General features: G+C 38.9%; 1 protein-coding gene across 2 annotated transcripts in view; it reads left to right on the top strand.

Annotated features, from left to right (window-relative positions):
• PARP8 (poly(ADP-ribose) polymerase family member 8) overlaps window positions 1–12,875 on the top strand; it is a 116,498-nt gene extending 103,623 nt beyond the window's left edge. For both annotated transcript variants that reach the window (XM_058823770.1, XM_058823769.1), the window contains 9 exons: window positions 349–416; window positions 720–768; window positions 1,469–1,581; window positions 1,751–1,823; window positions 2,753–2,822; window positions 4,834–4,910; window positions 5,867–5,936; window positions 9,444–9,528; window positions 10,146–12,875. In XM_058823770.1, the coding sequence (XP_058679753.1) occupies window positions 349–416; window positions 720–768; window positions 1,469–1,581; window positions 1,751–1,823; window positions 2,753–2,822; window positions 4,834–4,910; window positions 5,867–5,936; window positions 9,444–9,528; window positions 10,146–10,248 (708 nt within the window). In that variant the 3' untranslated portion in view covers window positions 10,249–12,875. The remainder of the gene's footprint in view (window positions 1–348; window positions 417–719; window positions 769–1,468; window positions 1,582–1,750; window positions 1,824–2,752; window positions 2,823–4,833; window positions 4,911–5,866; window positions 5,937–9,443; window positions 9,529–10,145) is intronic.
• The last annotated feature ends 4,536 nt before the right edge of the window (window positions 12,876–17,411 follow it).

Below are 17,411 nucleotides of genomic sequence, written 5' to 3'. Positions count from 1 at the left end.
TACCAAATGGATTATTTTGGGTTTCTTTGAGAACCTTGATTTTGTAAAGTCCCAGTTTCTTAATCAAAAGCCACACAAAAATAGATGTCTTCTTCTTTCTTCCCTGTGATCACCAGTGTTTGCTATAATATAGTAATTTTTATGCTAATTATATGCTTATTATCTTACCCTAGGGAAAATAATCGCTATATTAATTCTTGTTGTCAAAACACATTTATAACTCTACTATGCTGTGTGTCAGTAAAGCTGTGATTTCAACCTAATAATGTATTCATTTTAATAGATGAAATCATGGGCAATGTAACATATAAAATTCAACCTAGAAATAACATAATTACTCTTTTCTAGGCACCTTACTTGGAAATAAAGAAGCAGATGGATAAACAAGACCCGCTTGCACATCCTCTTCTACAATGGTATAAAGTTGATTCACATGAGATAATAATTATTAAATTATCATTTGTAATGAATAATCACTTGACCAGTGTAATGTGATATAAGGTCAGCCTAATAATTAACATTGGTATTCTCAACTGCAGCTATTCTGAACTGTTTCTGGACCTCATCTGGGTCATCTGATCTAATTTTCTAGTTAATTTTTGGCCTACTTCCATCTAATAGGTTTAGAGGCCTGCAGCTGGGTGCTTTGTGATGGCCATTCATAACATATTTTTAAGTTTGGTTTGGTTACTACGTCTAATACATGTTTCTTATTTTAGGGTTATATCTAGTAATAGATCGCATATTGTGAAGCTACCGGTGAATAGAGTAAGTGTCTGTGTGTTTTCTTATTATTTTCTGGTCTTTTTTATGCATTAGCATTTTAGGTGGGAGTTTACTAGCAAAACGTAGGTGTATGCATTTTAACTGATTGCATGGTGTCCTTTAATAAACAAGGCAGTTTTAGGTCCTGATTTTTAGAAACATGAATATCTGAAACAGGTCAAGTTCATAAAAAAACCTATGAGGTGAGTAGCTCAAATTCAGGTGTCTACCTTGTAATCATCTAGAATTAGGTGAGAGAAACATCACCTTTTGGTTTTTCACCATATAGAATATTAGATGCAGAATTGTACAGAAAACAGTGCACACAAACATTCTGTATCAGGAGATCCACATATAAGTAACTTCTGATTAAGGGCGCAGTAATATGCAGCCTTCCAAATAACCTTAATTCAAAGTCAGCTCTGATAGAATACTATGATGAAATTGTTCAGTTTAATTACTAAAGCCATTTAAAATTTTCCAAAAACTTCCATATGTTTCATAAACTGAAAGTCATTCTTACTGTTTGATTTCAGCTTGAAACTGTGGAAGTGAGACCAGTTTCAACTTAGTTCATGTAGTTATTTAGATGCAGTCATGTGTGGTGTGGAAAAGCATGATATCTTAAGGATTGCCATCAGAGAATTACAATACTTTCATATTAATCAACTTCTCTTCACATGTGCACTCTTACATTTGACAGCAACTGAAGTTTATGCACACTCCCCACCAGTTCCTTCTTCTCAGCAGTCCACCAGCCAAAGAATCCAATTTCCGAGCTGCTAAAAATCTATACGGAAGTACCTTTGCATTTCAGTGAGTACATATATTCCTAATAACCAAAGGTTATTGAAATGCCATGCTATATTTTTTACTTCTGGCATTTGAGGTTTGCAGCTGTGAATCTACTGTCTTAAAGGATTTCTGATGTAATTTTTGCATTTTACACTGTGAATTTTATGGCTTTCTTTTTCATTTTATTCAGTGGTTCACACATTGAAAATTGGCATTCCATCCTGAGGAACGGCTTAGTTGTTGCTTCCAATACGAGGCTGCAGGTAAATAAACAAAATAGATTTTAGCTAACCTGTGCATACTTGGTTACATACTAGCTTTGACAAGTTTTCAAGGGGTTTCATTCTGGTAGCCATATATAGCTAGAAAAAGAGATAATTTCAAATACTATCTTGTTTCCTGTGAAAAGTACTTTTCTGATGCAATTAAGATGAAGTAATGTTCTGCTAAAACGTCTAGAAAATCTCTGTGGGAATCAGTGTTTCAGTTTTATGTTGCAGAGCAGCACCTCTAGGAGGCTTCACTCGGTACTGCTTAAAAGCAGTTGCAAGTGAAAGTCAGAGCTGCCTAAACTGTCTTGGTGTCTTGGGATCCAGAAACATGCTAGAGTTACAGGAACTGGGCTTGCAGCACTTTGTCTGCCTCTCTGATTTCTTTGGCAGTGGAAGCATGAAGTGTGCTGGCCATAAGGGATCTAATGCAAACTTCTCAGACCGAATCATCAGAACACCACTATTGCAGAGCAAAGTAGGCACTACAGAGGGACTGGGGAGCTCTAATGCAGAGTATTTTAGCATTGTGCTTAGCAGCTCTCCCCAGAGCTGAGTCCATGTACCTTGGAAGAGCATCCCAGGGCAAGTACAGAAACACTCTTTGGTCAAGTACAGAAACACTCTTTGTAGACATCCTCCATCGTAATATTAGATTTAAAAATAGAAACCACAATTTTATGTATAAGTCTTATGTAAAATTGTGGGCATCTGGTTTTTTGTTTGGACATGATTTCCAGGATATATTTATAAAATAATTTTATACTCAGGGCATGATTTTTAAAAACACTTATTTGAACACTGTTAATTAACTGAAATAAATTAGTAGGGTGGGTAAGCATGCTATGACCTATTCCTGTAATTATTATTATTTTGTCCAGGTAACCAAATTAATGCTAAGTAATCACTCTTCTCTTTTTCAGCTCCATGGTGCAATGTTTGGAAGTGGAATCTACCTTAGTCCATTGTCAAGCATATCATTTGGTTACTCAGGTGATATTTATAGATCACTCTAAAGGTGGACAAATATAGGGGCATATCTTATTCTGCTGTTTCTTCGTACAGTCTTGCTGTTTAAAACATTATATTCAATTTAATCTTCATTGACCATGATTAAATTTATTCCAAAAAGATAATTTTTTTAAATAAATAAGAAGAAAATAGAAAATTACTTTGTTAAACACTGTCCTTATTTTTCAATGTGCTTAGAATTCTTAAGCTGTGCTTGAAGTAAATATTAGCTAATACTGAATGCTATATGTAGTCGGTCTTGATGATTCAGCTGAAATCCAACTTTGTGATTTTTGTCAATATCTGCCTAAGTTCCATCTAACTTTACCCATGAGTTCATGATCTTTTATGACTTTATCTGACAAAACAAGTATTGATCAACAGACATGTTCAAAACTGTATATTTAAGAGTATTCCCAAGTATCACCATGTCAAGATTACATTAGAAAGTACAGTTCAGTGTGTTTATTTTAGCCTGAGAAGGAACATAATTTGTTCCACTATTGAATCCTAAAGTCAGTTGTGCCGAGTTTTCCATGTAAGAATTAAATAATAAACAAAAGCATATTAAAACAAGACAATGGATATGTACATTGAGAAATTAAAGGGATTTTAAAATATGGTGGCTTTCTTCTTTAGGTGTGTAGTATTTACCATTTCCTCACATATGAAAGTGCAGGTATATAGTTTAATGTGTGTTCATGTGCATGTAGATGATTCTGAGAATTTTGGTTTGCTCTCTGATATTCAGGGTTTCTAGCTCATGTTTTAGGAGCTCAGCTTTTTGAGCTACTATTTGAGGAACTTCAACTTCAATTATGTCTAGATGTACTTTTAGCTTGTCAGAGGTTACATGAGTACAAAGGCTTCTTAGGTCTCAATAATTGTGCTGGTTGAAGTATCCATATTTAACAAAGTGTCTTTCCTTTTGGACAATACTGCTTTGTCACCTTCAATGTGCTATTGCTCCTCTCTCTGCCTGTCTTGGCCTCTTCCATCCTGTCTCCTCCAGAAAGGAGGCTTGTGTTCCACTGAAGTGTGTAATCCTTGCCAATAAAAACCATGAAGGAGTCCTGCACATTCACATTGATGCAGGAGTTCCTACACATTCCTTCAAAGAGTTAAGCTTTGCCACAATTCAGTCGTATTTGTAAAGTGCCAGATAATGGAAGTGTTCAAGGCCAGGTTAGATGGGGCTCAGAGCCACCAGGTCTAGCAGAAGATGGGTGTCCTTACCCATGGCAGAGGGGTTGGAATGAGATGATCTTTCAGGACCCCTCCCAACCCAAACTATTCCATGATTCTGTGAAATACAGGATGCTGGAAACTCAGGGAAGCCCATAGTATCATGCAAAACAGGAATTTTATATAAACCAACGTGAGGGATATGAATGAAATCTGAGGCACGAATGTAGATGTTTCAGTTTCTGAGATGGATTTGGATCAAATGTGACTAATAATTTAATATTTTGTGTGTAGATAAGGAGATCAAACCAAGGTGGATTTCAAAACTTAAATTGCCTACTCATACAAATTAATTAGACTTTTAATAAAGTTCCATTAAGTGCTAAAGATGTATATCTAAAGTTCTTTCTGTCATAATTTTTGCCTTCCCACCCACAGTAATCAGAATTTACTTCAGCCTGAATAGGGTAAAGTGGACTGAGCACATGCTGACCTACAACGCCATTAAGTCACCACATCAGAATATTCCTGATCTGAATTCAGTAGCATTTAAGCTCAGGTTTATCTGCTTTTGCACCTACTCAATGCTAACTTGACTTTGCTAAAGTCTTTGCAATACATGCAGAGGTACCTGTAATTTACAGGATTTATATTGTGATGTGCTGTGACAGAGTTAACCAGCTTTTTGAGTGCCATGCAAAGGACAGACTGTGATTCTCACTGTGCTACCTCTTCCATTCTCATACTGAACTCTGCTTTGTATGGTATTTGTAGGCCAGGGTACCTTACATGTTTTTAATATTCCTAGGGATGAACAAGAAGCAGCAGAAGGTGTCAGCTAAAGATGAACCAGCTTCAGGCAGTAAGGGCAGTAATACATCACAGGTATGGTACATCAACCGTCTCTGGAAGACTTGTGGGATTTATTATTGGGAACTCAGTAGCTGAAAGAGAGGTAATATTTCCTTTGTGCAACTTACCAGTGTTATTGCATTGAATTAAATCAACAGCTTCAGAGACTGCAAATATCAAATACAGTTCAACTGCTCTAGTAAAAATTTGCAGGGCATATTGCAGACCTTGTGCCGTTCTTTTCCAAGCAGAAGAATTTAGGAAGAGAATGAAGATGAAATACAGGTTGCATTATGGCTCCTAGCAACCCCCTGCCTTCTGAGTTTTAGACTTCCAGAACAATGACGCAAAAGAAATTGAGAATGATTTTTGCTGGGAAATGAGCAGAATTTAACTTATAGCAAGTAATTTTTTCCTTTTCACAAATTTTACATGTTGAACCATTACAATTCTGCTGTATCTAAAGCAAACTCACAGCATCTGTGCACAGGGCTAAATTTCAACAAACTATCTTATATCTGTCTCCATGATTAGCACATAGAAATTACAGAATAATCTGGCTTTAAAGGTAGTTTGGCATGTCCCAGTAGAAGCTCTCAGAAGTAGGAAGGAAAATAAAATATCAGGGTAGTGACCAAAGAATTAGTGACTATTTACCTTTTCTTTCTTTTTTTTTTCCTGATATTAATTTGTTTTTCAGTAACACTGATATTTCTGATAATATTTTAATTTTGCAATAATTAGGCAGTTTTGGATATTATTTTTCTGGATAAAAGAGTTCCAATATCTCCTACAATAATGCAAATAAGTAATAGGGTTTTTTTTATAAATTCTATCGCATTTAGAAATAAAATAGAGACATTTTAGAAAAACTGCCTCTACTTTTTTCATTAATAAATCACTGAAAATAGCAGCTGTCTCTTTTGTTGCTTTTTGTCTCTGTTCGGTTTACTGTGCTAATTCTATTTTCTCACTTTTTTACATCTCAGTCCCAGAAGAAAGGACAGCAGTCGCAATTTTTGCAAAGCCGTAACTTAAAATGCATAGCCTTATGTGAAGGTAAGCTGAAAGCCCTTGTGAAGGTGCTTTAGTCATGGCCACAGGATGCACACGTTACAGGCTGCAAATCAGTGGGAGCTTTAGTTGGTTGTTTAGGTAAGAAAGCACTGGTAGGTGTAGGAGTACCTGCTCAGCAGCTGACCTTTATGCTCCAGTAAGGACATTTCCCCTCTTTGAACAGAATGTGTAGCAGATGCTGAAATGTCATGGAATATCATATACATATAGTGACTGATCATCCGGTCTGTGTTTCAAATGTGATCCTCTTCCTAAACCATCAGAAAAACCAAAGTCACGTCCTTTATTTGAAGCACTGACTTCTTGCACGCTCTTGACAAACACCTTAAACACATGAAAGTCAGGAAAAAAACACCTTTTATATAGAATTTCCAAACAATTTTTCGCTGTTCAAGCAAGCATACTGATCATCTGGCAACCAGTATGTTCTCTTTGTTTGCTTCAGAAATTTTGGGAAGTTAAATCTAATGCTTGAGTACAGTCATTCTTGAAAGAATTGGCTGTTTTGTTAATAACTAGTGAAACCTCAGCAGGTTTTAAGAACAAATTGTGGCATTTGAGTAAGAAGTGCGCCTGTAGTTAGGAGCTAGTCTCAGAAATTACATTAACCCAATTTGTCTATCATTTGGAGCATTTGTTTGTTTTAAAAAGTGAAAATTAAGAATGTGGAAAATGTAGTATTTAAAAATAGAATCAGTGCCTCACAACTGTCACCCAAGTCCAATCCTGACCAATTCAGGGTTCCCCAAACTTAAAGGCATATCATTAAGAGCATTGTTTAAATGCCTCTTAAACACTGACAGGTTGGGCACACCAACCACTCTGTAGGAAGCCAGAGTTTGACCAGCTGTTACGGTTAACCCCAGCCAGCATCCAAGCCCCCCAGCCTTTCCCCCAGCAGGGCTGGGGAGAGTCCAAAGGGTAGAAGCCCGAAAGCTCATGTGTTAAAGATAAAGAGATAAAGATGTGTTAATAGGGAAAGTAAAAGCCATGCATGCAAGCAAAGCAAAACAAGAAATTAATTCACTGCTTCCAAAAGAGCTGTTCAGCCATCTCCAGGAGACCCTGGCCCCATCACATGTAGAGGTTACTTGGGAAGACCAGCACCATCTCTCCCATTTCCTTCTTCTTTCCCTCGCTTTGAATGCTGAGCATGATGTCACATGGTCTGGAATATCCCTTTGGTCAGTTTGGGTCACCGGTCCCAGCTGTGTCACCTCCCAACCTCTCATTAATCCCCAGCTTTCCTGGAGTGTGGCAGTATGAGAATCAGAAAAGGCCTTGGCCTTTTCTGTGTAAGCCCTGTTCAGCAATAACAAAAACATGTCTATACTATCAATGCTGTGTTCAGCACAAATCCAAAAACTGCCCCCTGCCAGTCACTGGGAAGAAAATTAATTCTACCCCAGTCCAACCCAGCATGCCATCCTCTCAATTAAGAAATGCTTTGAAATGTCCAGTCTAAACCTCCACTAGCACAGCTTTGAATCATTCCCACACTGTGCCCTTGCCCTCCTCAGGAAGCTGCACAGTTGTGAGGTCACCCCTCAGCCTCCTTTTCTCCGAACCAGACAAGCCAAACCCCTCCATTAGCCCCCTCCATTAGTGTCCAGGACATGTTTTCCAGCCCTCCCACCTGCTGTTTCCCTCCTCAGGAAGCACTGAAAGACCTTCCCATCCTTCTCCATCTGCAGGGCCCAGCAGGCTCCAGGCGAGGCCCATCTCCTCCCTGGGCCGGCTCTGCCCCGCTCGGTGCTGTGGGATGGGCTTTGGCCGTGCCCCACTCGGTGCTCCGGGATGGGCTTTGGCCGTTCCCCACTCGGTGATCTGGGATGGGCTTTTGGCTGTGCCCTGCTCGGTGCTGTGGGATGGGCTTTGGCCGTGCTCCGCTTGGTGCTCTGGGATGGGCTTTGGCTGTGCCCTGCTCGGTGCTCCGGGATGGGCTTTGGCTGGGCCCCGCTCGGTGTTGTGGGATGGGCTTTGGCCGTGCCCCGCTTGGTGCTCCGGGATGGGCTTTGGCTGTGCCCCGCTCAGTGCTCCGGGATGGGCTTTGGTCGTGCCCCGCTCGGTGCTGTGGGATGGGCTTTGGCTGTGCCCTGCTCGGTGCTGTAGGATGGGCTTTGGCAGTGCCCCGCTCGGTGCTCCGGGATGGGCTTTGGCCGTGCCCTGCTCAGTGCTGTGGGATGGGCTTTGGCCGTGCCCCGCTCGGTGCTGTGGGATGGGCTTTGGCCGTGCCCCGCTCTGTGCTCCGGGATGGGCTTTGGCCGTGCCCCGCTCGGTGCTGTGGGATGGGCTTTGGCTGGGCCCCGCTCGGTGCTGTGGGATGGGCTTTGGCTGTGCCCCGCTCGGTGCTCCGGGATGGGCTTTGGCTGTGCCCCGCTCGGTGCTGTGGGATGGGCTTTGGCTGTGCCCTGCTCGGTGCTGTAGGATGGGCTTTGGCCTCAGGGCTGCCCGGGCACTGCTCATCCACCCTGAGCCACCCCTCTCCCACTTCACCACTGTGCCCGGTGTCACTCCTTCCCAGCTGCACAATCCACCATTTGGACTTGACAAATTTCACCCCATTTAAGATTTCTCAGTGCTCCAGTCTATCTAGATCCCTCTGCACAACCCTCTTGTACCTCAAAAGAATCCACAGCACCTCCCAGTCTGGATCACCAGCAAACCTGCTACTGGTGCACTCACCTCCAGCACTGATACAGAACTGGCCCTGGAATGGAGCCCTGAGGACACCACTGGTGTGACCAGTCACCAACCAGATGTTACCCCATCACTACAACCCTTTAGGCTCAGTCCCTCAGCCAGTTCTTCACCCACCACTCCATGAACCTGCTCATCACACAGCTCAACAACTTGCTGAGAAGGATGCTCTTCAAATGCATTTAGATATCTTCCAATGTGGATTGATGGTAATAGCTTCTAGTTAGCAATGGAAAGCTTTCTCTCCTGTGCTGTCCTCGTTCTGCTGGTAAAAAACCTATCGTCAAATCTGTAGAGCAAGCTTTGGCAAGCTTTTTGAACCTCTTGAGTCATAATTGCTTTTGTTTTAAATATTCGGTAGTATTGCACATCCCATGTATAGCAATTTCAGGCTTTGTCTTAAGCATCTTAATTTCAGATCAACCATCACTAAACGCAAGTATCTGTTCCAAGTGCTGATTAGATGTCTCAGACCATCTTTAACAGCCCTATGGCTTTTTAAATTCAGGTTTTAATAAGTGCATTTTTAAGCTTTCATTCAATTTAACAACTTTGTCCCATACACCAAACATCTATTTTTTCAGAAAAGTATATTTTGGAAACAAGAATCAAGTTCATCTCCCTTCTTGCACTAGCAGCCAATTCAAAATCTGCACTGCAGCACAGACATGTAGAGGAAAGCTACACATTCCCAAAAGACCATTTATGATATATAAAACTCAAAATCTTTTAGAGCAGTGTTTTCCAGGCATGTTTTCATCACTATGAAATTTGTTCTTTCTCTGATAGTGATAACCTCACCTGATCTGCACAAACATGGGGAGGTATGGGTAGTTCCCAACACGGATCACGTGTGTACAAGATTTTTCTTTGTGTGAGTACAAAGCTTTTCTTAACATTCAACTTCATACTGGACCTTTTTCTTATGTTTCCTCCAATAGCTGTAATTAAAGTAGATAAAAGACATTTCTTCCTAATTCTGTTCAGTATTCCTTCATTTTTTATCTTTTACTGTACTTACTTGTGCTAGAAATGTATGGATAAGCTAGTGTCAGAAGTTTAGTAAATGTCATTAATACAAATGAACGGAGAGTTCATTATTTTTCCTGTTCAATTGCATTACTTCATGTTATAGTAAGTCTGTCCATGTATTGTGAAGCACAATTTTTGTTTGGCTGTCTGTATTTAAGCTGAGGAATTCATTAAAGGCTTCCTGTCTGTGCTGTGAGCATTTCCCCTTTCACCTAATATTTTTCCCCTTTGGGTCCTAGTGGCTAATTCAGCCTCGGGGTTTCAGTGACAATGGCAGCCTTACCACCTCCTAAACTCTTCAGAGTTTAGGATCTGCATAAAGATGAAGCATGGCAGAGCACCTCAGTAGAAACATGTGAACATACAGAATAAGCACTCAGAGAATGAGATTTTTTGATGTTTTTACATAGATTAATAAAACACTAATGTGATATTATTTTCTGTACCTTTTTTTTTTAGTTATGAAGATGGTCAAGTGGGTGATACAAGTATAAATACACAGGAACCAAACATTCATAAAGAGATTCTTCGAGTCATTGGCAATCAAACTGCTACTGGTTAAAAGGACCACTCTTATTTAATTGATGTGAAGCCTTCCTCAGTCTCAAAGCTGGATTTTGAACTGAAGAAGATGCAAAAAACTAATTTATTATTACTGCACTAAGCAAATTAACCATTTGAATACTTACTTTTTTCTTACTTAGTATTTCGTATCTCATCAAAATACCTGAGATGATATCAATTAGCAACTGTAGGGGTGCAAAGTCTATTATTATACTAAAACAATTAATAATTAAATAGGCAATTGGTTTGCTCACGATAAACAGACATTAAAAAGGACTTTTGTGCTGATATTTTTATACTAAACTTCAATTGGAAGTTTTAGTACTGTATACTGGTATTTTAAATTTAGAATGACTGAATTACAAGTAAGAGAGAAGATTTTATAGCGGAGCACCTGTATTATGCAGGATACTTTGCAATAAGTAAAATATTCTCGTATTAAAACACAATAAAAGGTTGTCTGGAATATGTAAAATTGAAGAGATTGGTTACCTGCAGCTGTCTTTGATTCTTTTTATTTTACTCAAATGCAGTTAGAATTTAGACTCAAAGGTGAAAACAACAATGCATTTTTTATTTACTGGGTGCAACAAAGCAAAATGAATGTGATGGTATATGTTAATCTTTCTTTATTTTTTCTGGAACACTGTCTTACCCATTAAGCAGCTCAGTTGCATTTTTTAATTATACAAGCCTCAGAAACACCTGGAAAACCTAAAGCTGTTAATTTTCGTTTTAGAATTTTTGAGTTTATATACTAGATTTTACAATTTCATTAGATCAACAAGGCATCTTAACTTCAGTGAAATTGCTCTGTGATGAAATTTATCCACATATTTTAAAGTATGTGCTGAGTTAAGGCTTTTACATGGTTGAGTTGATTGTTGGTACATCAGAAAATATATACAAATGCAAAATTCTACTGATTTTTGTCTTGGTGAAATAGTTTTATTAGGTAATTTCTAAGCTATAAGAAATCAATTTAAATATCTCTGTCTTTTAAATTAACTACTGTTTTTTCCAAGTGAGTACGATGGCAACACAGATAGAGAAGGGTCCAGTCTCCAAGACAAAAAGCATACCCTGTGCCCTGATGGATGCCATTGGCAGCCCTCATGGTGGCTATCCTGAAGCATCAATCACACCCTTGAATAAGGAGAGCAGTTGAAATTTCCCATCTGTGCAACTACTGTGAGCCACCTCAGAAGGCAAAAACAGACTGAAACCTCTCTTATGTTACTTTCATAATAAAGATACTAAAGCACCAAATAACAGCACAAGAGAGCACAGCTGTGTTTGTTTCTTTTAAAGAGAACTGAATTAGATATGCTGTAATGGATGATTCCTTCTTTCTAGTTCATGCTACACTCCTGTATTACTTGCTGCAGTTGAAGTGCCCTACAAGTTAATAGTGGTATTTGGTCTAGGAGCATATATGGGATGTATTTTAGCATTCTACACTTATTTGCTTTAGTGTTAATTTTTCTGGGTTCATATCCAGACTTGTAAAGCAAATTCTGTTTGCATATCCCCATTTTGCTGTTAGTTCTATTGACTTGGGCTCTCTTTTGGTGGACCTCTAAATTAGAGAAACTACTCCAATTGTTGTCTTTCATGTTGGGACACAGGTTTACTTCTTGAAACAAAGAGGTTTCCAGAAATTTGTCTGTCTACATAACGACTGCCATAGGTTGTGTAACTGCAAAAAGTCAACATAATTCAGAAGTGGAGCTGAAACCCTGGCGTGACCATCTCTGTAATGGTGCTGCCATATGTGTCTGAATCATTCTGTTTTGCCTAACAAAAAGAAACTGGGAAGCAAGTCCACAAAGATGTTCTATGATTATTTCATGAGCTGGTAGTCCACCACTCTGGGATGCCTTTTGTCGAAAACAACAGGAGAAAAGAGAGTTGAGAATGAGTGAACTGGAGAAGCCAAGTAAACAGTCATCTTCCCCATCCCCTCAAGTTTATAGCAGGGTCAGAAATTAAACCCTTGAAGAAAGGAATCTGAAATGTAGCTAATGAGTTGACCTCTGTTTGCATTGTGGGGTTGTGATACTGGTCATGCATGGTGCCATCATAAGTAAAACCCCAGGAAAGGGAAGAGAAAAATACATTGCTGCCAAATTTTAAGACTGCTTTAAAGGTTTGCTTTAAATGGATGAGCCACAGCAAGGGACAATGTGGGGGAAAGCAGGACTCCAAGTTGTGTGGAGGCCTTGCTGTTGTGCCTGTCTCGGGGAGAACTTTGGTGACTGACTTTAGAGGGGAGAAGAATAGTGAACAAAAGGTAGAATGTGACAAGCACAGGGGTTACAAACCAGTTGAAGAGGGCAAAGCCTTTCAGGGAGAAAGGTAGTTCTGAAGGGACAAGATGGCATTAGCAGGTCAGGTCCCACGTGGTGCATGGCAGGAAAAGGGACTGGCAGAACCAAGCTGCAGCGTGGGGATACACAGCCCATAGCAGTATGAGGCAGTCCAGGCATGCCCCAGCATCGTGCTTGGGGCAACAGTGCCACTTGAAAAGCTGTCACTAGGCTACAGTGCAGAGACATAAGCCTGGTGTCACACATAAACAGCAATTGAGCTAGAACAAAATTCTTTGGCCAGAAACTCAGTCACATTTTTCATTAGCCAGTATATTAATGAGAAACTTCCAAGGCTTTGTATTAATTTTTCATTAGCCAGTATATTAATGAGAAACTTCCAAGGCTTTGTATTATTTGCAGGGGAATTTGAATCTTCAGATCATTTAACAAAGTATTAGTTCTCATTATTTTCAAAAGATATGGAGAAGGAGGCATGTTCATTTGGCATCTGTTACTCCTTATATAGGAAACCTCAAAGCCAAAAGACTTTATCACCAAGAACTGGAATGAAAAAGCCTGAGGATAAGATTTTCTTTGAAGGATTTTCCTTTGAGGTTTTTTGCAAAGGTGGCAGTTGCATGTAGCCAAATGCTTCCAAATAACTTGCATTAACATGGAATCCAGGGGATGAAAAATAAAAATCTTAGAGCAGGACCCTGTGTTATGCCCAGAGCCCTTGCATTTTCCTTCCTCGCTTACCATGCTCACATATTAGTGACACACCAGTCATTGTAACTCCTGCTGTAAAAGATGCAGGCTTTCCAAAGATGGCTTTTAATCAAAGCAAGTAGAGCCCCAGGCTCTGCCATCTCTCTTGATAGAAATTTCCATGAAGTCATTGCTGTCACTATACCCAGTATGGAGCAACCAAGGGAGTTATAGGTAAATAACTTTCTAACTTCTTGCTACATCCTACAACAAAATGCAAGCACTCCTCACAGTAGAAAGGTTTGACAAAAAAATTGTGTTAGTCATTTGATGTTGCACCCTAATTATGAATTGCTGTATTTATACTGCTGAGTATTTAAATATTGTGAAAGGAATTCAGAAATTGCTTTCAGAAAGTGCTTTTAAATCTTCCTTGAGATTCAGGCAAATATTGAGCATTCAAAGGCTGAATTAAGCAATTTGAAGTATCTTTCTCTATGATATGAATCAACCTGGCCCTGTTGTCTTCAACAGTACTACACTGCTTTGATAACCAAATCTTTGGCTTCCTATTACTTACCATAAAATGGCCACGTTGTGTAATATCTCGGTTGATGTTTTGCAGGAACTAATCAATGACACCGGAAATTTTTAGGCTTAAATTTTTATTTCTACAGCCCTTGAAAAAATTCTAAATGAAGCCGAATGATTTTAACATATAGCTTTTGGTACTAAAAATGCATCTGATGAATTATGCTAAGATTGTCCTTTGTTAATAAAAATAAAAAGTCACTCCAAATTAAGACTTTGTGCATAGATCAATTAAACTTTGCTTATAATCACTTACTACTGTGAAAACAATTAGCTTGATTCCTACAAGGATAAATACAAAATGGTAAAAGAAATCCAAAAGGGAACAACTGAATGAAGAGATTCATGGTTAAGAAGGAGATACAAAAAAAACCCCCCAAAACCTAAGCAAATGCAAAAGTAGTATCTAGTTACTTAAGAATTATAATAATTTAGACAGATTTTTTTCTTGGCTCTGGGAAATGAAAGTGAGATACAAAGAATATGAGCCATGACTCACCCCATGCAGCCTCTGCTGGCAGTGCTGCTGCAGCTGGAATGGCCTTGGCCACCCATTCTCTTCTCTCCTGTGGCACACAGCATCCTGTCGTGTTTTATTTGCAAAATTCAGGTGTTAATCTGGTGTCTGTGCAATTTCTTCATTACAAATACCACCTCAAGGTGAAGGATGAGCCTGTTGAGTAAACCGAGCAACGTCTGTTGCTTGTAGAGCAGTTAGGATTCTGTGAAGCACCTGAAGTTGTCCAGAAAGGGTCTTGAGTACAGTCAGATTAATTTATTCCTTAAAAAAAATTCCACTCAGGAGTGGAGTGACATGTGCTTCAGAAGGGGATAAATAAAAGGGGATAAATAAAAGGGGATAAATAAAAATGGGAAAGTTTGCTCCAAGCAGAGCGTCATTCAGTGTGCACTGTTCTGTGTGAAGTGCACAAGGATGTCGCCAGGAGTTTGAATTTCCCGATTTGTGTTTGGAAACCGGTCTGAAAGCACTGACATCCTCTGTCTGTCCTGGCATGTGAGTGTTGTACTCCTGCTCACTGGCTGCAGCAACAGCCACTGACAAGAGCCGAAGGAATAAGACAGCTTGAACTGCTGTTCCATAGCGTTTTGATTGCATGCTCGTGCTAAGTTTCAGTCTGACACAGAATAGCTAGGGTGTAAACTACTGCCCATTACACTTTGCATTGGGATTTTGTACATGTACTAGGCATAAGGCTTTTGTAAAGGGGAAAAAAAGATTAGTTTTTAGATGAACATATCTACTGTGCTAAAAACCTATTGAAAAGATTGCATTGATCATTTATCACAAAGTCAGTAAAAATATTCCTTATACACAGACATTTAATTTAATGTTCTAAAAATAATTTTTGAGCTTACCTAGTATATATTGTATCTTTGAACTTTAACAAACAGCCAATGTTTTATGTAAGCATAAAATATGCCAATGTTTCTTTTAACACCATTTTTAACAGCCTTTTTTTCTCCAAATAAATTTATTAAATTTTGTGCACAAAAATCATACTGCAGCCTGCTATTTAGCCTATGGTGCCTTAGAGTTACTCAAATATTTAACAAAATGGAGATAATGTAAATACTGCCAGAAGATCACTAAGGCCAAATATTTTCTCTATTCACTTTTTACTGCACTTGCTTTTTATTGCTATTTAAGCCTCTTTTATTCAGCTTTGTAACAGCTATAGCATTGTAGCCAATGTAAATGTTTACCTTCAATAAATCAGAATTTGTTCAACAAGCACTGGGCATTTGGGCACTATTTTGAGAACTCTGTTGGAAGTTAAAACAGCCATCTAAGAATTAAACTGCATCTGAAGCAGTTTCTTGACTTTTGCTAATCTCAATGACATCTAAAAGTTATGCCATGCTTTTACACATGTTTTTGAAGTAAAATTTTTTTGCAGTGATCTTTTTAAAAACACTTAGATGAACAGTAAAACCAGCTTTTCTTGCTATGTTTATCTGAATGGGTTACCCAACTATAATAAAAACATTATTTTGCATGTACAGTATCATAAAATGCATAAAGATGTCTCAAGATGCTTTTTATAATTGCTTTTAAAGAAGTTCTCTGTGTTTCTGTAGAGCTGTTTTTGTCATGAAAACACAGCAAATATATGACAAATTGTGTCATACTTTAATGTGGCTATGTTTAAAGTATAAATACACATCTGCAACTCATAAAATATGCAGATGTTCGTGGGACTGGTTATTAATTTAGTGAGTGTGCTGTTTTTTTCACTGCCTGTGAGCTCATTTTAATTATATGGGTGGATGTAGCTTGAAACTTTTGAGAGTTTTACCTTTTGTTTGTTAAATTTGTTATTTTGTGATTGCAGATTTTGGATGGAAAGAGTCAAAGGGGTGCTTACTATTATTTTGATTGCTGTGAAGCGTATTACACAAGTATGACTGTCAGAGAGACAAAAAGACACATCATTGCTTCTCTAAATGACTGATAGTTTTCCTTTGATTTAAAAATTCTCTAATGGAAGAGATATTTCAAATTTTGGGGATCTTGAATGTGGAAGCAGTAACCTCCAAACTCACAAAAGAAGAGCTGAATCAGTGGGGAAGTCTCAGATCTCTCTAGAATTGGTACCCATAGAGAGCACAAGGGACAGAATTTATATTTGCTTTGGTTGAATTTACTTCATTTCCAAGTGGCTGCATCACAAGTTCTTTCAATATGCACCAATATTAAGTTTTCCACTGAGAAGCTCTTTGGTACATTGAATTCACCTCTTGAACAGTTCCATGTGGGACCCAAGAGATTAATAATCCAAACAGTAATTGACAGCAGTAAAAAAAAAAATATTGCAATGGATAAGAGCCACAAATGCACACATTGCATTTTTAACAGGAGGAAGATCATAGTATCTTCTAAGAAAACATCACCATTGCAAAAAAGGACTTTAAAGGATATTAAGCCGTGTTTGCACAATTGACCAGCTTCTCTATTTTGGAATTAGTGTGCAGTGCAGATTGAAGCAAGTAATTTTGCACAGGGGTCACAGCCTTGGCCCTCTCCAAGAGGGATTTGTCCACCTGAGGCAGGTTAAATAGAGCTGCATCAATTGAATGAAGCCAGTAGTAGCTGAGGGCCACAACTTTGCTGTGCCCAGCTCTCAGCACAGTGTAAGCACTTTAAGAGAAGAAAACTTAAGGAATGAAGCAAAGGGCTCAGTGCCTTGCAAAAATCTAGTGTCAAAGCAGATGAAAAAAAGAACAGCACTTGGAAAAAATACTAAATTGGCATTTTTATTAAACAACATTATCGATCCCTCAGGCTGATTTTCTTAAATGTTGCAAACATTTTCCATTCACAGTTAAGGGAGAGAAGTGTAATTCAAAACACAGAAATTGAAGCCTCTGAACAGGACATAAGACCCTTTTAGCATCAGCACTGTTTGTAGCAAACCCATGTGCAAGGTGTCAGCTATTGGATTCCAGCCAGTTCCAAAACTGGCATTTTGCGAAATGCTGAAGCTGTGGGAATTACACTAGCAGCAGGAACAGTGACTGCTGCAGAAGC

The sequence above is a fragment of the Ammospiza caudacuta genome, chromosome Z, assembly GCF_027887145.1.
Source record: "Ammospiza caudacuta isolate bAmmCau1 chromosome Z, bAmmCau1.pri, whole genome shotgun sequence".
NCBI lineage: Eukaryota > Metazoa > Chordata > Aves > Passeriformes > Passerellidae > Ammospiza > Ammospiza caudacuta.
Note: the sequence above shows the minus strand (reverse complement) of the source record. Positions and strands in the feature narration are given on the sequence as shown.